We start from the raw sequence: 25,731 nt of genomic DNA on the forward strand, positions 1-25,731 counted from the left end.
CTACCAATCTGCACTCCTTTCTACTTCCCTTGAATAGTCCCTTCCATACTAACTTTGAGACTTTGCCTGTGACCAGGTTAGGCCAGTGGAACATCAGCCCATATGAAGCACTTTTTGAGTACAGGGCCTTAAACAGGATCTTGGAACCCTAAGAAAGATCACCAAGCTGTGAAGAAGTCAGGGCTAAAAGGTCACATGGAGAGAGACTACAAGTCACCTTATCTGAGCTCAGTCAACCAGCTAAGCTACCAGCTTAAGACACCACATGATGTGAGCTTAGGCAAGACCAGAAAAAAAAGAATCAAGGAAAACAATAAAACAACTGTATTAAAACATTAACATGATGAGACAATTATATCTGAGCAAAGCAAAATGATGGGAAATAATTAGGAAAACTTACTGTCTTACTGTGTTCAAGCTGCTACTGGTATTTGTAATTTGCTATAAAGTGACACATAACAGACACTCAGTGCTGCTAGCCAAATAATGGCTTTTTTTGCACACTAGGTAATACACCAAAAATAAACTTCATTCAGCTCGTATTCATTATTCACAGTTTTGTCAATAAAAAGTTTTATGTAGAAGAGTAAATTGATAAAAATGTGTCTGAATTGTGTGTGTAAACATCCTGCATGTGCTGTATTCTATGCAAAATTTCATGGGGTATTTCTAGAAGGACAAAGTCCTGCTGCTCTAGAGTTCCAGGAAGCATTTGCTTCAGCTTTTATCAAGAATCAAAGAAGGTCTCAGCTCTCCAGCTACCTTTACAATTGGAGACTACCATTTTGAAATTTCCTTTATATACAGAAAGGACTGACTATAAACAACTAAGTCACTAAATTCTAAATGTTCGTGCCCCATTTACAGAAAAAAGCCATATTGAGGCCTTCTACATATACCAGCTAAACCTAGAAATTCATTCTAGAACTATAGTGAAAGGAATCATGAGGCACTTATGATACAGTTTACAATACACTGGGAAAGACACAGAGGAGAAACACATCATCTAATATGGATTTATAAACTTAAATCAAAAAGAGAATCAAACTCTAGGCAGGCAAGGGGAAAAACTGTAAATATACAGAGTGTAAAAGAGCAGGCAGTGCTTCATACAAATTTCCAGCAGTAATCAGTGACTATTGTGAGTTTTCCACTAGGGTAAGTGAAAAAATGTCTGTAATTGGATAGCCACAAATCAAAACAGCTATTTGAATATTACCACTACAAGGTACTGTGAAGAATATTTATACAAAAAAATTAAAAGGTCCCTATCTCCAACATGATTAAAGTCTAATCAAGAGACAGGTAAGGGGGGAAAAAAAGAGAAGAATAAAAATGGAAAAGTATAAAGAACTAATAAAAACAATGAAAAATTAAAAAAAAAAAAAGAAAATTAAAAAAATAGTTGGGAGCCAGGCTAAGAAAAGCCTCTAATTTCATTACTAGATCCTGCTCCCTCCCCCCATGAAGCACTTACCATTTCTATTTTATGTAAATTGTATGTTCAGTACATCATAAGAAAATTTTCAAACCCTCTTCAAATTTAAGTTTAGCATTGTAGATTAAAGTGATTTGTAACTTTAAAAGAAAACAACTTTAATCCTTAAAACATTTTAAATTCATTCTTTAATATTATAGTTCCTTTAAACTTTGAACCAAGAACTAGTATTGAAGACAACTCAATGGTTTTATTGTCATAATAATGAGCAGAGAGGTAGGGAGGAAGTCTTTCTCCAAATCACTATTAAGGCTTACCTCCCAAAGTGAAGGGTCACATAGGATGACCTTACCCCAAAGGAAGACTGTTCTCTTGTGTGAAAAAGCAGCTCTCCACACAGGTGACTAAATTTAGAGATCAATCTGAATTTAAAGGTTACTATTTTATATTGAACCCAATACCCCAAAGCACAAAACTCAATCCAATCTACTACAGTTGTGACACTTCCTCTGCAATTATTTCACTTATGAAATAAATAAGAATTCAACTTATACCTGGCAGTTAGCAAGTTATAGTAATTACCAGGTAGTGTGTAGAAAAATCATCCTCAATACAAAAAGTTTGGACAGTGGTCTGGGAGGTGGCGCAGTGATAAAGCTTTGGACTCTCAAGCATGAGGTCTGAGTTCGATCCCCGGCAACACATGTGCCAGAGTGATGTCTGGTTCTTTCTCTCTCCTCCTATCTTCCTCATAAATAAATAAAATCTTTAAAAAAAAAAAAAAAAAAGTTTGGACAAAGGTTAAAGGAAAATTAGCAAATGGAATAACTGGCTTAAAAAACACTTGTAGGCATATTATTGATGAAATACAATAGCTAGTAAATTAAAATAGAGATACTCATTGTGACCTGAGGGGAAGTGTAAAGGGTAGATTATTTCCACAGAATTAAAAAAAGAAAGAGAGAAAGATTTCCTTTGAAGAAAAGATGCTGTCTAAAAGCAATTGTTTTAAAGCACTATACTCAGATATCAGACACTACAATAGCTCTTTTTTATATATAGTTAATTCACACAGCGAACTTATGAGGCAGGTAATTCTCCTTGAGAGCTTGTTTGGAGGTTCTAACAGGGGAATGCAGCTACCTCCACCAAAGACAGGTCTGTCTCTATTCAGGGAAAGTTGTCCTCTTCCACAGAACACATGGTGTGGTGAGAGAGGAAGGGAACACACACACACACACCCCAGCCAGCCAATTCAGTAGAATCAACCCTGGTAATCAATGGGATGTCAGATGGCACGGCCAGATCACCCTCACATTCTTATCCTTCTTTTATAAATGTGTGAACCAATATAGTAAGATAGAAAAAATACGTCCTTCATCAGGTGAGTCATTAATAATAGGACCAAGACTCGAGATCTGTCTTTTTTTCAACACTTTCTCCTGAATTATTTGTATCATTTTATTTCATTGTTTACCCAGCACTACACAGCTTTGGTTCACAGTGGTGCAGGAGACTGACACTGGAAGCAGTGTCTCAGGCATAAAAGCTTTCTGCATAACCTCAGCTCCAGTTCTGTCTGAATTCGAGGTCCATACCTTCCCCTTTCAAATCAGATTATCTGTAGCTGAGGTGGCACAGTGGCGGAGCACAGGACTTGCATGTGTGAGGTGACTTCCATGCGGCCCCTGGAATGATGCTGATTCATTCTCTCATAAATAAATATATCTGAAAAACTAAAAATAGAACCCTAAATACCTTAGCAATTTGTATCCACTGTCAAAATAATGTTCTCTCAAAACTACTGTTTCATTTCCTAAGCACCTATTATGTGTTAGTTAGCCTGTGATGGCAGTTGTAATAAGACAAGATCCTTCTTAAGACCACAAACTAGCTGGGTAGACAGCATAATGGTTATGCAAAAGACCCTTGGGCCTGAGGGTCTGAGACCCCAGGTTCAATCCCCAGCACCACCATAAGCCAGAGCTGAAAAGTGCTCTGGTTTCTGTGTCTTTCACTCTGTGTATCTCTCATTAAAATAATAAAACATTCTTTAAAAAAAAAAGATTACAAACTAAGGCAGTCTTTCTCAGCCAAAGATCCTCATTAGGACCACAGAACACATAAGAAACTCTTTTTTAGATTTTTTTTTTCTATGATCTTGATTTATTTATTGGATACAGATAGCCAGAAATCAAGAGGGAAAGGGGTGACAGAGAGGGAAAGAGACAGAGACACCTGCAACATTGCTTTATCACTCACAGAATTTCCCCTTGCAGATGGGAGCTGGGGGCTCAAACCCAGGTCCTTGAGCATCGTAAGATGGGAGCACAACCAGGTGTGCCTCAGCCCCCAAATTCCTTTTTTAACTTTACCAAGGATAATACATAACCAGTACCAGTGCAGGTACACAAGAAGTTTGTTCATTACATACAATGTATGCTTTAGCATTTGGGATGAATTCTCTTTCTAAATGCCAGATAAGAAAGGTTGCTCTAAAAGAAACGAAGCACTGAATAATTCATACAAGCTTAAAGAATGATTTCTTACTGAGAGTAAAATGTGATCTGGGGAAGATAGCACAGCTATCATCAGCTCAGAATCCAGAAGCAGTAAGCAATGAATACATACATTAATGCAGGTTCAAGTGAGATGGGAATCATATTCCCTGGGTTGATATTCTGACCCCATGACTTACTGTTGGTATCACCTTGGGGGGGTGGGCTAAGCTTTTAATTCTGTCATCCATAAAATGGAGACCAAAGGGGAAACCATACCTACCTTTTCAGTTTAAGTGAAGATTAAGCCAGCTGCTGAATGTAAAAAATTCAGTCCAGCACCTCTCAAAAACTTCTAGCTGCTATTATTATGATGATGATTCATGCATCTGCTATGTGCAAAGCACTGCGCTAAACACGGGAGGGGAGAAGGAGGCAATAAGGCAGGGACTATATCCCTAAAGCATTTCTACTTTAGCCTGGTAAATGAGATCCATGCCGACAGCCATGGCAACAATACAAAGGGGAAATTATCACAGAGAAAAAGAAGGAAATAACACAAAGAAGCCTAAGACATCAAATGTAAATCATACCCAATTTTCGAAGAATCCTTTTGCACTCATCCCTGCTGAGATCCAAAAGGGTTGGCCACACAACAGGCATTGCTGCTTCTTTTTGGTAGCCCCAAAGAGCTTGTCTTCCCTATCAACACAAAAACCGAAAACTCAAATTACCAAATATTTAAAGGGTCACTCACCTGGAGTTTTCTATAATAACAAGAAAAGGCCAATAAAAGTATCTCCAATCTTATTTCACCACCACACTTGCCAACCTCTGACCAAAAGAAGAATTAAACAAGCACTAAAGAGCTCACTACCACAGTTTATGGCACTGGGAAAAAGCTTTCAAATCAAATACCCTATGTTCCAGTTCCAACTTTCCATTTACTAGCTGTGTAGTTCTGGGTAAACTGACCCAAGTTTAAGGTATACACATCTGTTAAAATGGAAGTCATATAGCCCAGTTTGTTGTGATTAACGGTTATGGTATGTGATGTTCTCATCATAATGGCTGGCAGGCAATTTAGTAAGTAGGTGCTACCTACCTGTGTAACTGGGCAAGCTACTTTTCTTGGCTTTCTCACTTAAAAGCTACATGGAGATAAAAATGTGCAAAGCTTCTAGCGTGGCATGTGAATGAACAAAACACAATAAGGAGCTTTCTCCTCAACTCTTAACCGTGAAAGATGAGTTCACATGCTGTAATCTTTATACACAATCAGTCATCAAAAGTCTAAATGTCAGGAACTCACTTCGTCCTAGGAATGAATTCTCTGGTGTCGTGGTCAAAAAGGCGACAGCACTGCGCTTGCACAATACCTGCTTAACGCACAGCAAATCTGCGGTGCTTGTTAAATGGACAAGTGAATAATAAAGGCAAAATGAATGAGTGAGTGGGGGGGGCGTCAATGAATGAGGTGCAGTGCAGGAGTCAAGCTCCGAACCATCATAGCTGCTGGATCCCGCTGCAGGCGCTGGGGCTAAACTCCAACTCAACACCCAGAGTTGAGTCCCCCTCCCCCCTCCTTCCCAGCGTCCCCGCAGCCGAGAAGCAACCCGGAGCCAGGAGAACCGGACTGCGCGCCCTGGCCCTCAGGATGACATAAAGAAAAGGGGTGGGGAGGAGGAAGAAGGGGCAGAGCCGAAGGAATCCGCTCCCTACACCAGCGAGTCCCCGCCTCCCGAGCAGCTCCCGAAGGCGGCCGGCGACCGCCCCAATCAGGCACCACGTCACTGCATCCCGGCGCGTCCCCGCCGGCGGACCCCACCGAGGGGCTGCACCGGGCGGCAGTGGCCGGGACCCCCAGCCACCGGCCCGGCCCGGCCCGGCCCGGCCCGGCTCGGCTCGGCTCGGCGGGGAAGCCTTCTCCCCAACTCAGTGTCAGGGGGGTGAGCCCGCCCCGCCCCCGCCTCCAACACGCACTCTCTCGCAGCACCACAACAAGAGCATCCCGCCACCCGGCTCCCCCGGGCCGCCGCGCCCAGCCCAATGTCAAGCCCGCGACCCCAGCCCGTGGGGACGAGCAACCTGTGTGTCAGGGCATCATGCCGGCATCAGCGCCTCGCCCGCTCTCAGCCCAGAGGACACTGGAGAGGAGGAGGCGCAAAGACAGCCGGGCAGACGACCCAGACGCGGTGGGAGGTTCCTGGAACGGGAAGCCCGGGATCCCAGCACTAGGTCTGCCGGAGCCCCCTTCGCCCAGTTCAGGGAGCCCCACGATCCCGTTAGGAGACAACGGAGGATGGGGCTGGGCGCCCCGGGCCGGGCTCCGGACACTTGGTCCGGCGCTCCTCCAGCCTGGTTAACCTGCCAGCTCTCCCCAGGACCCTGTCAGAGAGTCACCCACCTGCCCGGCCTTTCGGGGCTCATCTAAAAGGCTCCTCCGCCAAGACTAGGGGACACCAGGAATTGGGTTTGTTTGCTGTGCCTCAGAACGGGCAAGATGGCGACAGGTATCAGAGCGCAGGCGCAAACGCGCGCTGGCCGTCGGGAAGTGTAGTTCGCCTTTCCCGCCTTTCTGAGAACGGACACCAGGAGGCTTCCATTCTCCCGGTCCCTCTTTTCCTCCGCGTTTTGAAAGGAAAGGCGAGGTGTCGCGGGGTGTGCTGGGAGGTGTAGTCTGAACCTACACTCCCTCCTCTTTCGCTTTTGGTGGGCAGTCGCACGCGCGAGGAAGGCTGGGGCTGTAGTTTCCGTGGGTTCTGCACACCCTCCTCGCTGCTTTTGCGCGCCTCTCCTCCGGCGCCGGCTCCCAGCCAATCACTACGCTCTCTGCTACGTGTGGCGTCACGCCCAGCGACCAAAATGGCGGCGTCCCGGAGCTGAGATTTTTGTCACGACCTTTATTCTGTGTGAGATTAGGGACTGCAGGAAAGCGGCTTCGTCTCTGAAGCGCAGTAGGGGATTAGGATCTGATTCCTCAGAGATGCGACTGCTTATCGGCAGCCTCCAGCACCCCAGACGCATCAGAAAGAATCCACGTTGTAAGAACCGACTGAGTAGATTCCGCAGCTGATGGTGCCCATTCTGGGCCGGGGTGGGGGTGGGGGTGGGGGGCGCTGCGGACTCGCGAGTAAAGAAGGAGGGGCCCTAGTATTCTCGACTTGGGGTTTCTGCGCATGTACTTGGGAATGAATGCTGTCTCGTGTTGGGTCTGTCAAAGACAAGAAGTGCTTTGAGGCCTTACGACGTGGTAGGTTCATCATTCAGCCTTTGATCGTTTTGGGAAGAAGGTATAATTGACCCTAGTTAACAAATGGAAAAAAGGACCCAGTATACTGATACTCGTGGCCAGTTACTGAATTCGCTTATTGTTAAGGCCTGGTTGAAGAATCGGTCAAATTTTGATTGTCCGCCCTCTAAGTTTTCTACTTTTGGAATCAGCAGAGCAGAGCTGGTTTTAAATGAATACTCAAGTCAAAAGAGGTTTTAAACATACTAGCTAATGTGAAAGTTTTCTAGTAAAGTGGCGTTAGCGCTGCGAATACTGTGATAATGCACCATAGGGAAAAAAAAAAAAGGTTATTTCTAAGTTATGAACCACTAGACTCTTCATATTCTAGAGTGGAGCTGTAATAACGCCATTAAAGTTCCCAACTGTTTACCCTCTAGTTTCCAGGAAAATGTATTGTTGAAATCCAAGCCTACCCCTTTGAAAAGTTGAGAAATACAAAAAATAAATCTACAGGACTTCCCTCAATGATCTCCTTCTGCACTTTTTCCCCATATTTTTCACACTGAGTTGAGGGTTACCTATTTTCAGATAAGTTATTTTTAAATTCCTGGGGAAAAAATGATAAATGAAGATATTTAGCTTATTATAAATTTTCTGACCCGAGCTTCACAGCATGTCAGTGAGGCAAGAATAATAAAGATTTCCCACAAACAGTAAATGAGAAGAAAAACAAAAGCTATTCAAAAATTCATCCAGTTTCACAAAGGTTGGAATGGAAGGAGACTGGGATGGTAACCACAAATCTTTTGATTTCTGAATGTCTTTTCTTCTACAGCAGATGTCAAAATGAGTCGAAACTGCTTATAAGACAACCCTGACCATAATAAATGTAATGAGTCAAGAATTAAAGTATCCTTGTGCTTAATTGGTGCCAAGTACTGTTCTAAACTATTTACCTTTTTTTTTTTTTCTTTTCCCTTTTTGTCAAAGAGAGGAGGAGAGGAGAGAGCCAGAGAAGCACTCTGGCCGCAAATGAGTTACCAGGCATCAAACTCAGGACCTTATGCTGGGGAGTCCAACAATGTATCTATTCACTGTGCTACCTCTTGAGCTGCACATTCCACAGTTTTTATGCTTCCTAAAAAGATATGTTTCATGTATAAAATATTTACTAATAAATGAGAAAGAAGTAGTATTACTCTGTCTCATATGTGATACCAACCACTAGGGGTCAAACTCAGGACCTCAAGCCTGCCAGCCTAGTGTTTTAACCATTGCATCACCTCCTGGGCTGCAATATTTCACATTTTAGTTCATAACAACTTTATGAAGTAAAATATATTATCTCTAACTAGAAATGAGGAAATTGGGACATAGGAAGGAAGTTAAATAACCCATGCAGTCACAAATTACTATAACTACATGGTAAGGTCAAGATTTAAACCTAAACTGCCTGTGTCTTCTCTAACAGGGGTTCTCAAGCATTAGTGTTCAATAGGAGCCATCTGAGAATCTTGTTAAAATGCAAAAATAGTAAGGATAAGGTTTATTTCATTTATTACACATAAGAGTTTCACATGACACAGGGAGAGAGAGAAAAGCCAGAGCACTCTGGCACAGTAGCACTAGGGATCCTTACCAGGAGCCTCAAGGTTATAGACTCTTAAGTTTTGATTCATTAGATCTAGGCAGGACTCGAGGCCCTACATTTCTAAGAAACAAAGAAATTTGATGCTCTGTCATCAGGTGATTATACTCACTACACACCCTCTCTTTCCTATGTATATTTGTCTTTTGCAGCCAGAGCTTGCCTTATCCATGCTGCTCCGACTCATATTTCCAAATAGTCCCAACATTAAATTTTCTTCCATAAGAAAAAGACAAATTTATTTATAAGAAGCTTGCCAGGCTAGGGAGATAGTATAGTAGTTCTGCAAAAGACTAATGCCTGAGGCTCTGAGGTCCTAGGTTTAGTAAAGGAAATCTATCCCACCCTCCCATCTTTCATTCTAGTACAACACAGGCATTCCCACTTCTATTTCTACATCACTACTTTCTACCTTCCTATAGAGCTCAGGACATTACATTGTGGTCATTTATTTGGAAAAATGTTCCTGATTAGAAATCAGCTTACTGGAGCACATAGTAAGAATACTAAGCTAATATTTATCCAGAGCTTCCTGGTTTTTAGATGCTTGTACATAGATGAACCTGTTTAATCTTCACAATGACCTTATAAGTCATACCATTAACCCCATTTTTGGGGAAAAAGTCTAAGGCACAGTGAGGCTAATATAGTTTGCCCAAAGTAACATGCGAGTTAAGTGGCAGAGTAGTGGCTTCAAATAGAGGAATTCTGTTCCTAGAAAATGTGTGGTAAATAAAATGAAAACCACCGTCCACAAAAGAAAAAGCTAAGACAATATTTCTTGCTAGGCATGAAAATAACTTCCTCTAGTCTGGGAAAACATATCTGAGTGGAATACCTAGCTCAGATTTTATCCCTCTGTTGTTTCTTGAAATAAGCTTTGAGATGCCTGCCATTCGCCATTCTGATTCTGCAGGGTTATATTGGAAAAGGTCAATTTTAAGGACCTGTAAGATAGCTCACCAAGATGGTGTGCCTGCTTTGTCATATACATGACCCAGGTTGTTAACATTGCCCCCAGAGTAGTGTAGAAAGCCTCAGTGCTGTGGTGTCTTTCCCTCTCATCCTCAATCTCTGTCTCTATCTGAAAAAGTCAACCTAGAGCAGTGAAATAAAGGAGATTTTATCACTATCATAAAAAATAATTGTTAGGCCTCTGTGTTGTTGGCCAAGTAGGCAAATTGAAATGGATCTTAGAGGTTTATTTTCTAAAGGGAAAAAAAGAAAATTAAGGTCCAAAGAGGTCAAATAACCATGGCCATACAGGAATTTCATGGTAGTACTGCAATTGGAATCCAGCCCTTTTGCCTAAAAGATTGCTGCTTTTTTTTTTTTTTTCCTCCTCCAGAGTTATTGCTGGGCTCGGTGCCTGCACCATGAATCCACCGCTCCTGGAGGCCATTTTCCCCCCCTTTTGTTGCCCTTGTTGTAGCTTCGTTGTGGTTATTATTATTGCCCTTGTTGACGCAATTCGTTGTTGGATAGGACAGAGAGAAATGGAGAGAGGAGGGGAAGACAGAGAAGGGGAGAGAAAGACAGACACCTGCAGACCTGCTTCACCGCCTGTGAAGCGACTCCCCTGCAGGTGGGGAGCCGGGGGCTCGAACTGGGATCCTTACGTCGGTCCCTGCGCTTTGCGCCACATGCGCTTAACCCACTGCGCCACCGCCCGACCCCCAAGATTGCTGCTTTTTCTACTTTACTACGCAGCCCTTAGCTTTGTACCTTCAGAATGTTTTAATACAATGGTATACCCAAAGTGTGTACTAAGATGGGAGAAGCAGAATTAAACAAACAAGAAAAGAGCAAGTAGAATATTAAATAGTAGTTCAACACAATGGGTTTGGGAAAAAAAGAAAAACGAACTGGGTGTCATTGGCAATCCATATCCAGACTCAAAAGAGAATCAGAATGTTTGTGCACCACTTCAGAAGCAAGGTGAAAGATCTGTCCCCTGCCTTGCCAATTACTTCCACTCCTCTCCCTTAACTGTCCACCAAGTTCCTAAATAGCTGATCCTTTTTTTACATGGGCTAATGATGAACCCTCTGACCCGCACAGAATTTTTATCCGCTCTTCCTCTAAAGCAAGCTCCTTGCACAACTTGCCCAGAATAACAGCCATCTTGCCACTGCTGTCAGGGTGAACTTTTCAAAACCCAAATCTCATCATGTCAGTGTCCTGCATAAAACATTTCCAGTGACAGCCAAGAGCCAGCAAGATAGTTCACTTGGGAGGGTAAGAGCTTGGTGGTGTACTCTACAGAGTTTCAAAGCTCAGCCCCCACTGCACTGGGTGAAGTTGTCTTTGTCTTAGAAAAAAAAAAAAAAAGTGAAGCTCTGGCAGTGATGACCAAAGGAAAAGAAAAAAAAAAAAAAAAAGCCTGCTGCTTTGCCAATTACCCACAGTTTAAAGTTCCAGCTGTTTTTTCGTTTTCTTTTTTCTCCAACATCGATATCACCTTACTAAGGAAGTGTGGATTTACAGAATTGTCACAGAAGTACACTTCCATATTTCTCCAGGATAAGTGTCAGTGCACTCCACCCTCCAAATATTCCATCTATTTTTTTTTTTACAAGCAAACCCAGACTAATTCAAAGAAATCCTTACTTTTCTGACATTTTTCTAAAGCACTGCTGTCAATCTCTTTTATCTCCTCTAAAAATCTGATGCTTTTCTTCAAGCTCTTTCAAATGGAAAGTGTCTCCACAAGGAATCTGCTATCATCATCAGCTTTGGTGTGCTCTGAACTTGTACTCACCAGAAAAGACTCAAAATCTTTTCCTGTCACTGTCATTCAGCCACCCACTTCTGTGACTATATCCTGCACTTCGTTCTCTGGCACAGTTCCACCTCTGAAATCGGTAACCAAGATAATTGTACATTCTAAACAAAACTTTCCTTCATTCCCGATTGCTGACTCCTTCACCCTCACCAAACCTGTTCTTCCACTTCAGTGAACTGTACAGCTTGCAGTTTTCCAATTCCCCAGAGTCTATTACTCACTCTGGCTTTACTTTCTTCTTTTCCTACCCTGTACCCCATAATCTTTTCTTCTGAACTCAGTCCTATCAGTAATTCCAAGTTAGGTAGCAGTTCCTAGTAAATTATAACAAATGTAGTGGCTTAGAGCAACATATTTTTAAATTTCACACATTGGGAGTCAAGAGTGACAAGTGTTACAATGAACAAGGACCTGGTTTCAAGCTCCTGGTCCCCACCTGCAGGGGGAAAGTTTTGTGAGTGGTGAAACAAATCTGTGGGTGTCTGTCTGTCTCCCTCTCTAACTTCCTCTTCCCTCTCAATTTCTGGTTGTCTCTATCCAATAAATAAATATAATAAAAAAGTTAAATACAATTACTAAGGAGTTTTGGTTGTCTGTGGCTATATAACAAACTATTGCTGTGATTTAAGCAATATACTTAACTCTTTTTTTTTTTTTTCGGGGAGGGGAAGCCCAGCTCGGAGATGGACGGGTCGGGTCCAGCGTCCCTGATGCTTTGTCTCCGGGGGATTTCATTTCATTTCTTTCATTATTTCATTTCATTTCTTTCATTATTTCATTTCATCATTTCATTTCATTATTTCATTTCATTTCTTTCATTATTTCATCATTTCATTTCATTATTTCAGTTCATTTCATTATTTCATCATTTCATTTCATTTATTTCATTTCATTATTTCATTTCATCTCATTATTTCATTTCATTTAAATTTCATTATTTCATTTTCATTTCATTATTTCATTTCATTATTTCATCATTTCATTTCATTTATTTCATTTCATTTCATTATTTCATCTCATCTCATCTCATTATTTCATTTCATTTATTTCATTTAAATTTCATTATTTCATTTCATCATTTCATTTAAATTTCATTATTTCATTTCATCATTTCATTTCATTATTTCATTTCATCATTTCATTTCATTATTTCATTTCATCATTTCATTTCATTTCATTATTTCATTTCATCATTTCATTTCATTATTTCATTTCATCATTTCATTTCATTATTTCATTTCATCATTTCATTTCATTATTTCATTTCATCATTTCATTTCATTTCATTATTTCATTTCATCATTTCATTATTTCATTTCATCATTTCATTTCATTATTTCAGTTCATTTCATTATTTCATCTCATCATCTCATCTCATCTCATCTCATCTCATTCATTCATTCTTTCTTTTGCCTCCAGGGTTCCTGCTGGGCTCGGTGTCTGCACCACGAGTCCGCCGCTCCTGGAGGCCATCTTTTCCGCCTTTTGTTGCCCTTGCTATAGCCTTGCTGCGGTTATTATTATTGTTATCGACGTCGTCGTTGTTGGGTAGGACAGAGAGACATGGAGAGAGGAGGGGAAGACCGAGAGGGGGAGAGACAGACAGACACCTGCAGACCTGCTTCACCGCCTGGGAAGCGACGCCCCTGCAGGTGGGGAGCCGGGGCTCGAACCCGGTCCTTGCCCGGGCGACTCCGTCAGGAGCGCGGCGGCGCGGCCCCCCCCTGTGGCAGCTGAGGCGCCGCTTCCTCCTCCCGCGGTCGCTGCGCTCAGCTCCGGGGGAAGCGGGTCTCGGGGCGTCTAGAAGGGCGGTGGGGCCGGGCGCTCAGTGGTCAGCGCGGCGGCCCATTTGCTCCGAGCAGGCGCCCCCGCGGCCCGGCTTCACTGCTCGCAGAGCTTCGCCCCTGCAGGCGGGGCCGGGGGCTCGAACCCGCATCCTCACGCTCAGCGGGCGCGCCGCCGCGGCCCTTCCTCCTTCGGTCTCCCGGGTCCTCCGGGCGGAGCCCCCCGCAATATACTTAACTCTTAATTCTCTGGTTTATGTAGAATTTAGTGGGGACATGGGTTAGAAGAATTAACATCATCAAAATGAATATACTACCCAGAGCCATATACAAATTTAATGCTATCTCCATCAAGATACCAACCACATTCTTTAGGAGAATAGAACAAATGCTACATATGTTTATCTGCAACCAGAAAAAGTCTAGAATTGCCAAAACAATCTTGAGAAGAAAGAACAGAACTGGAGGCATCACACTCCCAGATCTCAAATTGTACTATAGGGCCATTGTCATCAAAACTGCTTGGTACTGGAACATGAATAGACACACTGACCAGTGGAATAGAATTGAGAGCCTAGAAGTAAGCTCCCACACCTATAGACATCCAATCTTTGACAAAGGTGCCCAGACTATTACATGGGAAAAGCAGAGTCTCTTCAGCAAATGGTGCTGGAAAAAAATGGGTTGAAACATGCAGAAGAATTAAACTGAACCACTATTTTTCACCAAATACAAAAATAAATTCCAAGTGGATCAAGGACTTGGATGTTAGACCAGAAACTATCAGATACTTAGAGCTCTTTTCCGCATACATTTTAAAGACATCTTCAATGAAACGAATCCACTTACAAAGAAGACTAAGGCAAGCATAAACCTATGGGACTACATCAAATTAAAAAGCTTCTGCACAGCAAAAGAAACTATTATCCAAACAAAGAGACCCCTCACAGAATGGGAGAAGATCTTTACATGCCATACATCAGACAAGAGGCTAATAACCAGAATATATAAAGAGCTTGCCAAATTCAACAACAAGAAAACAAATAACCCCATCCAAAAATGGGGAGAGGACATGGACAGAATATTCACCACAGAAGAGATCCAAAAGGCCCAGAAACACATGAAAGAAAATATGCTCCAAGTCTTGGATTGTCAGAGAAATGCAAATAAAGGCAATAATGAGATACCACTTCACTCCTGTGAGAATATCATACATCAGAAATGGTAATAGCAGCAAATGCTGGAGAGGTTGTGGGGTTAAAGCAACCCTCCTGCACTTCTGGTGGCAATGTCAATTGGTCCAACCTCTGTGGAGAACAGTCTGCAGAACTCTCAGAAGGCTAGAAATGGACCTACCCTATGATCCTGCATTTCCCCTCCTGGGGATATATCCTAAGGAACTCAACACACCTATCCAAAAAGATCTGTGTACACATATGTTCTTAGCAGCACAATTTGTAATAGTCAAAACCTGGAAGCAACCCAGGTGTCCAACAACAGATGAATGGCTGAGCAAGTTGTGGTCTATATACACAATGGAATACTACTCAGCTATAAAAAATGGTGACTTCACCTTTTTCAGCCGATCTTGGATGGAGCCTGAAAAATTCATGTTAAATGAAATAAGTCAGAAACAGAAGGATGAATATGGGATGATTCCACTCTCAGGCAGAAATTGAAAAACAAGATCAGAAGAGAAAACACAAGTAGAACCTGAACTGGAATCGGCATATTGCACCAAAGTAAAAGACTCTGGGGTAGGTGGGTGGGGGAGAATACTCGTCCAAGAAGGATGACAAAGAACCTAGTGGGGGTTGTACTGTTATATGGAAAACTAAGAAATGTTATGCATGTACAAACTATTGTATTTACTGTTGAATGTAAAATATTAATTCCCCAATAAAGAAATTTAAAAAAAAAAGAATTTAGTGGGGACAGCTCATCAATACTCTGGGCACCAGCTACAGCATCTTGATGGCTAAGACCTGGATTCATTCATTCATTCATTCATTCATTTCAATAGAAGTTGATGTTGACTGTTACCTAGAGTTTTTGCTGGGGTTTTCAGCTGGAATGTCTATAAAGGCATCTCCATATGTCTTGGGCTTCCTTATAACACATGGGCAGATTGTGTAGAGCAAGGGAAGAGAGACAAAGAAGTAAGGAAACTAACTTTTTGTTTTGTTTGTTTCTGTTTTTCAACTCTGGCTTATGGTGGTGCAAGGAATTGAACCTGGATCTTCAGAACCTCAGGCATGAAAGTTATTTGTATATACTGTCTTCTCTGCCTGAAACTAACATCTTTATGATCGAGCTGTGTAAGTCACAGAAGTATTTGTGGCATCGTCTTAAACAGTCAAGCCCATCTAAGGTCAAGAAGAGGAGAAATACAGTACATTTTTGACAGAAGAGTAGCACAGTTCTGAAAGTGGTAGGACCAGAAATAATGCTGTGGCAGTTTCTGGAAAACATAATCTGCTACTGTCTGCTTGAAATAAAAATAAATAGTTTTTTTAAAGCATATAACCTTTAAGATTCAATTTAATACAAATTTGTCAAGTTCCACTTTCCAAATGTAATATTAACGTATTTATTCCTTGCAAAGCATTGCTTAGCTCAGGCTTAAGGTGGTGTTGAGGATTAAACCTGAGTCTCAGGCATGAGAGTGTTTTGCATAACCACTTTGCTAGCATCCAGGTACTTCAGATACTGAAATGCTAAAGAAAGATAGGGTATAGTTCCTATCAGTGGGCTCATTGCATAACATAGGTAATAGCCATGTCAACAAATAATTATAATCTACACTGTTATGAAAATAATAAATTATACTTATAATGGAAAAGTAAAGACATAGATTTACATTCATTTGTTAAAATGCACACTAATATTCTCTTTTTAACTGTCTGGATGCTAGACACAGAAAATATAGTCACTTGGCCTCTGCTGTCAAGAAACTCACTATCTCCTAGTAGGAAAGATTGTCTCAGTACAGTCTGATAACTATCTAACGTGGCAGGAAACAGATACCTTGAGAATCTATGGGAGGAAGACTCACTCATGGTGGGGCTGGGTGGTGACACACCTGCTCGAGAGTACATGCTACAAATGTACAAAGATCTAGGTTCAAGCCCCTGTCCCTACATACAGGAGGGAAGCTTCTCAAGTAGGGAAGCAGTGCTGCAGGTATCTCTCTTCCTCTCTACCTCCCCCTTCTCAATCTCTCTGTCTCTATCCAATAAACAAACAAATAAATAAATATATAAATAAGATTAATTGATTTTTCTTTCTCATACACATATGAGAAATATATATATATATATTTTTAAATCATGACTGATGCGTTAAAGGAGGAAAAACTGACCAGTCTGAAGAACAGAGTGCTCCAGAGGGTTCTCCGGCTGCTGGTGGAGCTTCATGAGCAGTGGAGTAGTGCTACAAGTGTTTCTTATTCTCTGTCTCTCCCTATATCTGTCTCAGGAGAGAAGGGCAGGGGAAATAGCATAACTGTTATGCAAAAGGATTTCATGCTTGAGGCTGCTAGGTCCCAAGTTCAGTCCCACGCACCACCATAAACCATAACTGATTAGTGCTGTGTTAAAAAGGAGGGGTGTAGGGGCAGGGTGGTGGAGCACCTGGTCGAGTGCACATGTTACAATGCCCAAGGACCCTGGTTCAAGCCCCTGGTCCCCACCTGCAGGGGTAAAGCTTCACAAGTAATGAAGCAGTGTTGCAAATGTCCCTCTGTCCCTCTCCTTCTCTATCACCTTCTTCTCTCTCAATTTCTGGCTGTCTCTATCCAATAAGTAAATAAAGATTTTTAAAATGTTTTAAAAGGGGTGGGGGAGAGAGAAAAATATATATTTGGCTGTGTCGGGAAGTGATAACCCTGGTGGCAAAAATAAATAAATAAATAAATAAATAAAAAAAAATAATAGGTAAATTTAGAAAAGAAAATGAAAATTATAGATGACTCACTTGAGTATGCTTATAAAAGAATTAAGTGTTCAAATGTTTTTAAATGGAAAAAATATTTTAAAAGATATTAAATTTGAGTGCTATAACTATGACTGAGTCTTTTCTACCTTACTGATTTTCATTTTATTAATTAATTTTTTTATTGCCACCAAGGTTATTGATGGGCCTCAGTACCAGCACTATGAATCCAACACTCATCTCAGCCATGTCTTCCTTTCTTCTTTTCTTTCTAAAAAAATTTTTTTAAGATAGGACAGAGAGAAATTGAGAGAGGACAGGAAAATAGAGGGAGAGAAATGCACCTGCAGACCTGCTTCTCCACTTGGGAAGCTGACTCCCTGCAGGTGGGGAGCAAGGGCTCAAACCTGGGTCCTTGTGCTTGGTAACATGTGCACTTAACTGCCCCCTTTTTTACTTTGTAATCCAAGTTTCCTTTTCATTATTGTTATGATTTAATAATATGTTTTGTAAAACTCCCAGTATGTTACTAGGAATAGTTCATTTTCACAACAATGGAGTAAAGCCAAAATAAACTATTATCAGTTCTCTAATGATTCTGGTTACAGTCCTGAAACTTCAGAGTTAGTAAAGAGAATCTCAAAGATATTTAGTTCAGTCCTACATTGTATTTATTTTTTATTTTAACAACAGACTAGAGCACTGGTGCTGGGGATTGAACATGGGGTCTCTGATCATCAGAAAAAAAAAGGGGGGAGACCCAGAGAGGTGAAATAACTTGTACAAAGTCACATGAAAGGGGCCAGGCGGTAGGTAGCGCAGTGGGTTAAGCGCACATGGTGCAAAGTGCACAGACCAGCATAAAGATCTCCGTTCGAGCCCCCGGCTCCCCACCTGCAGGGGGTCGCTTCACAGACGGTGAAGCAGGTCTGCAGGTGTCTGTCTTTCTCTCCGCCTGTCTGTCTTCCCCTCCTCTCTCCATTTCTTTCTGTCCTATGCAACAACAACAACAGCAATGACAACAACAATAATAACAACAAAGGACAACAAAAAGGAAAGAATAGCTTCCAGGAGCAGTGGATTTGTTGTGCAGGCACCGAGTCCCAGAGATAACCCTGGAGACAAAAAAAAAAAAAAAAAGGGAGTCGGGGTAGCGCAGCAGGTTAAGCGCATGTGGCTCAAAGCGCAAGGACCAGCATAAGGATTCTGGTTCGAGCTCCAGGCTCCCCACCTTCAGGGGTGTCACTTCACAGGCAGTGAAGCAAGTCTGTAGGTGTCTTTCTTTCTCTCCCCCTCTCTGTCTTCCCCTCCTCTCTCCATTTCTCTCTGTCCTATCCAACAACGACGACGGCATCAATAACAATAATAATAACTACAATTTTAAAAAGTTACATGAAACTAGAGAAGGTAAGCATCCTTGTTTTATTTTTGTTTGTTTGTTTTTACCAGACCACTACTCAGCTCTGGTTTATTTATTTTTTTATTTTATTAGTGATTTAATGTTGCTTTATAAAATTATAAGATAACAGCAGTATAATTCCACACCTTTCCCACCACCAGAGTTCTGTATCCCATTCCCTTCATTGGAGCTGTATTAGTTCTCTGAGTCTGTAACTACCATATTATTTCTATAACTGTCCATCTCTCTATATATATTTGCCCATTTTTCCTATAGGCCTAACTTCCTAAGTCATACCTACTACTTCTGCGTGTCCTCCTCAACCTTTTTTTTTTCAACTGATTTATAGTTGGGGGGGGTTTAAACCTGGGACTCTGGAGCCTCAGGCATGAGAGCTCTTTTGCATAACCATTATGCTATTTACCTTCTGCCTAACATACCTAGCAGTGATTGAACCAATCAATCAAGATTTGGATTGTACAAATAGCTGTTCTCAGGCAGTCGGCGGTAGCGCAGCGGGTCAGGCACACGTGGAGCAAAGCGCAAGGACCAGAGTAACGATCCCTGTTTGAGCCCCCGGCTCCCCACCTGTAGGGAAGTCGCTTCACAGGTGATGAAGCAGGTCTACAGGTGTCTATCTTTCTTTCCCACTCTCTGTCTTCCCTTCCTCTCTCCATTTCTCTCTGTCCTATCTAACAACGACACAGCAACAACAACAATAACTACAACAATGAAAAACAAGGGCAACAAAAGGGAAAATAAATTATATATATCTCTGCTCTCCTAAAATATACCTTCAAGATCAAGTTGATATTCAAACCTCCAATACTAATACAGATTTAAGCAGTTATTATCATTATCTTGGAGAAAGGTGATAGTTTTAAAGGAATATGAAGGAAGGGAATCGGGCGGTAGCGCAGTGGGTAAAGTGCACGTGGAGCAAAGTGCAAGGATCCCTGTTAGAGCCCCCAGCTCCCTACCTGTGGGGAGAGCTGTAGGTGTCTTTCTCTCCCTCTTCTGTCTTCCCTTTGTCTCTCCATTTCTCTCTGTCCTTTCTTACACATCTTTTTTTTTTTTTTTGTAAGCAACCTAGTGAATAAGTGAAGAGGAAGCCCAGACCTGGATAAACTAAAAGGGCCAATGTAAAGTTTCTTTACTTGCTTGGGCATTGATGTACTCATTCAGTGAATGAATATCAGGACCCACGCCAGGCCATGATAAGATGATGAATAAGGTACAGTTCTTATCCTGGAGCTCACTGTTGAGTGGAGACGTTATACAGCTGCAGTTAGTTTACATACCATAGGGCACAAAGGTTAGCACAGCATGTTCATAACGGTGTTTAAGACATGCCATAGCATCTAGGAGAAGAGGAGTATTCCTGCTAGAACACTTCATAAAACAAGAGGGTTTTACCAAGCAGAGAAATGAGAGGAAGATATCAAGGGCATCATGGTTTAGGAAACTGGAGAAACAAAAGCTTAGAAGCTTAGAAGCATAAAAGGATACAAGAATAGTAAAATAAGGGGTGTTAGAATCTTAGTAGTCTTCAGCTGGGAGTACTTGTCTGAATAACTTGGGGAATGCTATCAAATTTCAAGAGATGGTGATGTATATCCTTGGCTAAAATCCTTAGATGACTGCTGAGATTTTGTCTAGTCCCTAAAAGTCTCTCAGTCTGTAACTACCGTGATACCTCATAAGGGAATATCAGACCTCATAACACAAGTTACTGCTATTTAATCCACATTGGAACTCACGTGGCAAAAATATTGTTTGTGCTCTGGATGGTGACTTGACACTGATTAATGACTTGATCATTAGAATGCCAAAAGGAGTTGCAAATGAAAATAGAAATAAAGGCATAACCTCACACATTAAGTTTTCCCTAGTTAAGTCTTAAAAAAAAATTTTTTTTTCTAGGTTCATCCAAGTGGTAAAATGCCTCAGGTGAGGAGCTGATGATAATCTGTAATTATCCAAGGTGAGATCCAAGCTGTTTCATAAAGATGGAAGTAATAACCCTGTCAGAAATGGAAATTAGCTATCATGGGGGAGGCGGCTATACATCCAAATAAAATATCCACCTTGTCTTCACCTCAGAGAGCTTCCAGCTGTTATGACATCTTGCCATGATTTGCCAGAGATAAGATGTATTTTTAAAAACTGCTCTAGTGAGATGAATGAAAAGCTTGGAGCCATATTCTCTCTCCAGAAGCGACGAGCACTTGTGAAGTCTGCAGAGAAGTGGCAGAAGATGGCCGCTTTCTTGTCAGTTCCAATGAAGGTCCTTTTCTCGCAACCCCTAGGTTGCCATCATTATTTTCTAAGCGAGCTAATAGAATGACACGGCAGGGCTCTCTTGGGATGAAAGGCCTTTGTTAAGATTCTGTAGGCTTCAAACTTATCACATCAAGGCTAGCAGTTCACATCCAAGCCTTGCTGAAGGCAGCGATAATAAAGAAACACACACTTATGCTCTTTTGGTGAGCCCAGGGAATATATATATATACATGCCCAGAAATGACTGTGGGAAGGAAATGATCCAAAGAATGCTTGTGTCAGTATGCATGCACACGCACACACATCCGCACATCCTGAGCTGAAGTGCACAGGGCAATCAGTGATGAAAGCAGTTATCTCACCAAACTAATTAGACTGGAGACTCCTGGAGAGCAAGATATGAAGCATTTTTAACAGACATGCAGCATTTGAGAAGACAGTGGTAGGGGCATATGGTCTTCCCAGTCACCCAGGACACTAAAGTCTCCTGTGTAACTTCATACCCTGCCCTGGACCACTCTCTCATTCCTCCACTGCTGGGAATGCTTTCACTTATCCCTTGTCCTACTCTCTTGCCTTTCAAAGATAGTCAAAATTTTTATTCTTCTTCTCATTTTTCAGTTTATTTTATTTTATTTTATTTTTTATATTAACATTATTCCCACCACCAAAGGTCTGTGTCCCCATCCCCACCCCCTATAGTCAAGCTGAGAATCTACCCTCTCCTCCCACTCAGCGTTTTTTTACTTTGGTGAAATACTCCAAACTCAGTCAAATTCTACTTTGGTTTATTTTTTATTTATTTATTTTTTCCTCCAGGGTTATTGCTGGGGTTCGGCCATTCTCCCCCTTTTTTGGTTGCCCTTGTTTTTGTTATTATTGTTATTGTTGTCGTTGCTGTTGTTGTTGGGTAGGGCAGAGAGAAATCAAGAGGAAGGGAAGGCAGAGAAGGAAAGAGAAAGATAGACACCTGCAGACCTGCTTCACCATCTGTGAAGCGACTCCCCTGCAGGTGGAAGCCAGGGGCTAGAACTGGGATCCTTATGCTGGTTTGTGCACTTCAAGCCATGTGTACTTAACCCACTACATGACCACCCGGCTCCCTCAAATTCTACTTTGTTTTTCCCTGTCTGTTCTTTCTCAATTTCTGTTTCTCAATTTCTGGATCATCCCATACTCGTCTTTCTCTTTCTGACTTACCTCACTGAAGATTATTTTATTTTATTTTTATATTTGATAGGACAGAGATAAATTGAGAGGGGAGAATTATATACAGAAGGAGAGAAACACACACACACACACACACACACACACACACACACACACACTTGCAGCATTACTTCAATACTTGTGGTATTGTTCCCTGCAGGTAAGGGACTGGGGGCTCAAACCCAGCTCCTTGTGCACAGTAATATGTGCACTCAACCAAGTGTGCCAATGCCTGGCTCCCTTTAAAAATCTTTATTCTTTATTATAGTTCAGCTCACATGTCTTTTGAAGACAAATTTCCAATGCAGATGGGAGGCAGGACTTGTACTTTAAAGTCAGAAAGACTGGGATCTGAACCACAATTCCACCACTTTCAAGATCTCTTTTTAAAGATGTATTAGTGAAAGACATTCAGAGCACCACTCTGGCAGATGTGCAGGGCATTCAACTTAGGAACTCAGGCACTAAAGTCCTACATTCTCCTATAGAGCCACCTCCCAGATCACTACCACTTTCAAGTTATTGAACAAGTGGCCTCATCTCTTTGTGCCTCAGTTTCCTCCACATGAGTTTTTGGGGAGACTTAGTGTGATGATGTATTATGTCACCTAGCTCAGTGACCAACTGCCCAGTATAGATGATCAATAAGTAGCTATTAGCTCTCTCCACTGGTTCTCCTTCCTCTGAAACCTGCTTCAGTCCTCCCTTTGCCTATACGTTCTTATTTTCTCCTTTATCATCACTAAGACTTTACTACTATGGGCTGGCTTTTTCACACAGGAAAAGATAGAGAGAGGAGAAGAGATGCCACAGCACTGAAGCCTCCTTCGGAGTCATAATGCTTCCACATGTTATACTGAGATTGAAACCTAGGTCACACTCCCAGCACACCAGGCATACTCCCAGGTGAGCTGTCCCCCATCCCTGTCTACACCTTCTTCCACAGTTCCCTCAGATGGCCCTGGCACCACCACCATTCCCATAGCCTTGCCCCTGCTTCCTTCCCCAGTGCTGCTCATGCCTCTTCTCTAGCACTTAGTGCAAACTGACTTGCGCTTTAACTCATTTTGAGTCCCTCCTCCTTTGGCTGAAAACACCTCTAGGTTAGTAGCTCAGTCAAACAGCATAGAGACTGTTGGAGGACAGACAGACATTCCGTAACCGGTTGTCTAATTGAAACAACATTTAATCCCACTTTCAGGAAGCAAAATGAGCATGTAACTTGTCTTCTCCCAACAAGTGCTGAATGTTCTAAGTAGCAAGGAAAAAATTCCCCTGCAATTAAGCAGTTCAGAGTTGATTGCTGTCCCTCCAGCACAAATAAGCAGAGTTTCCACTTCCAGATGTCTTTGTTTCTCCTTCTCCCCATCCAGACTGGCTAAAAGAGAATTCCCATAAGGGTAACACAATGTATCATTTTTTTTTTCCTGATCTGATTAGAATGTAAAATACTTTCTTTGGAGGAAATGCACCAGTGAGATTTTTTTTCCTTCAGTTTTTTTAAGGCACAGAAAGTGAAGGGAGGAAAATTGAAGCCAGAGGAAAGTTATATCCCAGGAGATGAACACAATTATCCATACAACAGCTCTCTTCTTTCGCCAGAACGTCATAGCCTAAGCCTTAAAGACTCCATAGCCTTGCACTGATCCTAGGAAACGACAGAGAAACAAAAGCAAAGGACAAAACCTTCTCCAGTATGTATTCTTTGTAGTGTTATTTGTATCAACAAAGAACTACAATGAAACTAACAAATGCAACCCAATTTAAGGTTTACTGAACTGCTAAATGCGGGGTGCTGAAATGATAAAGCCATCGGTAAATATCTTTAGACTTTGTCACCTTAAGCCTGTTCTCCTGGTCTGACCATTCAGTTCTTTTCATCCTCGTTAAGAGCACAGTATTGCAGTCAGTGTTCAGCTAAGAAAGCAGAACTACTACGGGTTATGGGGTGACCGATTTAGTATAGAAATGAGGCCTTTTGTGGTCCGAGAGGTGGCGCAGTGATAAGTCTCTGGACTGTCAAGCATGAGGTCCTGAGTTCGATCCCCGGCAGCACATATGCCAGAGTAATGTCTGGTTCTTTCTCTCTCCTCCTATCTTTCTCATTAATAAATAAATAAAATCTTTTAAAAAAAAAGAAAGAAAGAAATGAGGCCTTTTTCAGCTACTGTCAAAGGAGCAAGGGAAATGCAGTTCTCAAAGTGCAGAGGGATAGCCATCAGTAGACACTGATCCATTAATCACAAGAGAGCTAAGTGCTAAGTACACCAAACTGTAGTCCAGGGCTTTGAGGAGAGAACTGATGGGGTCCACATCTAATGTCTGGAGATGGGCTTGGAGCTCCTTGGAGCATGATCCTCAGTAGAAGAGAGCTGAAAGGACTGGAGAGTGAAGCAAGTCAGCACCTGGGGGCACCGCGGTGGGCGCTGTAGAACTAACCAGCCTCCACAGTCTCCAGAGAGCAATACCTCCTGAGCTCCTAATTACCTTCCGTTTCCCAAAACCACAAAATAATTATCATTTCTAGCTGTCCTGAACACAGAATCATGCCATTGCAGTTTAGCCAAGCTGACACAGATTTCCTCCAACATCATTTGTTCCTACCTATCTTCTCCCCATTTTCTACAGTGGGAAAAAAGAGGACTTCGGAATCTATGTGTCTGGGTTCTGATTGTGGTTGTGCCCCTTCCCAGATGTATTCCCTCTTTAATTACCACTGCTGTGCCCCTGTAGGCCAGGAGGCCTTTCTCTATCCTTTCTCTGTGCTTATAGTCGTTATCCATTTTTGTGGCTGTTCCTTCCACCAGACCACAGGCTTGTCAAACACAGTGATCACATAGTGACAAATAGTGCCTGGCAGAGAAGAGATGCCTAATAGATGTCACTGAGAGAAGGAACCCTGGAAATGGAGAACAGAAACTTATCAGACCATCAAGCTGACAACAGAGCCCAGCACTAAAACATTAAGATAGTGAGATCCATCTCTGTCCCAGTCACACTCAGCACCTTATGAAAATAGGCTCAAGACACTCTTATCTCATACATAGCTCTATTTTAAACTGTTCTGTTTCCCAAGCTTTTTGGACAAACTGATTCCTGACTCCTGCCTGAGTGTCTGTCACCTCTTGAACCTATTATTTGAAAATTTCAGAAATCTGGCTCTCTCACTCATTAGAGTTTTTTTTTCCCCATTTCTCATTAAACTATTTTTTTACTTGCTTGGCATATTTATTTTCATTTTCTTCCTTCCTTCTTTCCTTCCTTCCTTTTTTTTTTTTTTTACCCTGGGGTCTTGGGTTGGAAATGACGAAAGCCCCTAACCTCAGGGACTGTTCAGATAGTTAAACAAGCAAACCCAAATCACCAAGTCCAGGGTATCATGATGAGAAACAGAAAGAAAGAACAACTGATCTGGCAGAGAGAAGAGTAGCTGTCACAAGGAAATACTGTTTACTCTGAGGCTTGAGGAATTGCTCAAGAGGTTCCTAGGTAAAGAAAGGGAAGATGTACCTTACAGGC

The 25,731-nt window shown here is 41.9% G+C and overlaps 1 protein-coding gene across 10 annotated transcripts in view; it reads right to left on the bottom strand.

Moving 5' to 3' along the window:
* The window catches only part of EMSY (EMSY transcriptional repressor, BRCA2 interacting), an 82,179-nt gene extending 75,491 nt beyond the window's left edge, over positions 1 to 6,688 (bottom strand). For 5 of the 10 annotated variants that reach the window (XM_060176776.1, XM_060176774.1, XM_060176778.1 and 2 more), the window contains exons 1-2: positions 6,344 to 6,687; positions 4,530 to 4,638 (exon numbers count right to left, since the gene is read on the bottom strand). In XM_060176776.1, coding sequence (XP_060032759.1) covers positions 4,530 to 4,599 — 70 coding nt within the window. In that variant the 5' untranslated portion in view covers positions 4,600 to 4,638; positions 6,344 to 6,687. Of the gene's footprint in view, positions 1 to 4,529; positions 4,639 to 6,343 lie in introns of all 10 variants that reach the window. The other 5 variants (XM_060176775.1, XM_060176773.1, XM_060176780.1 and 2 more) reach the window with 3 other exon arrangements.
* Positions 6,689 to 25,731: the final 19,043 nt, after the last annotated feature.

Source organism: Erinaceus europaeus, chromosome 17, assembly GCF_950295315.1.
Source record: "Erinaceus europaeus chromosome 17, mEriEur2.1, whole genome shotgun sequence".
Lineage (NCBI taxonomy): Eukaryota > Metazoa > Chordata > Mammalia > Eulipotyphla > Erinaceidae > Erinaceus > Erinaceus europaeus.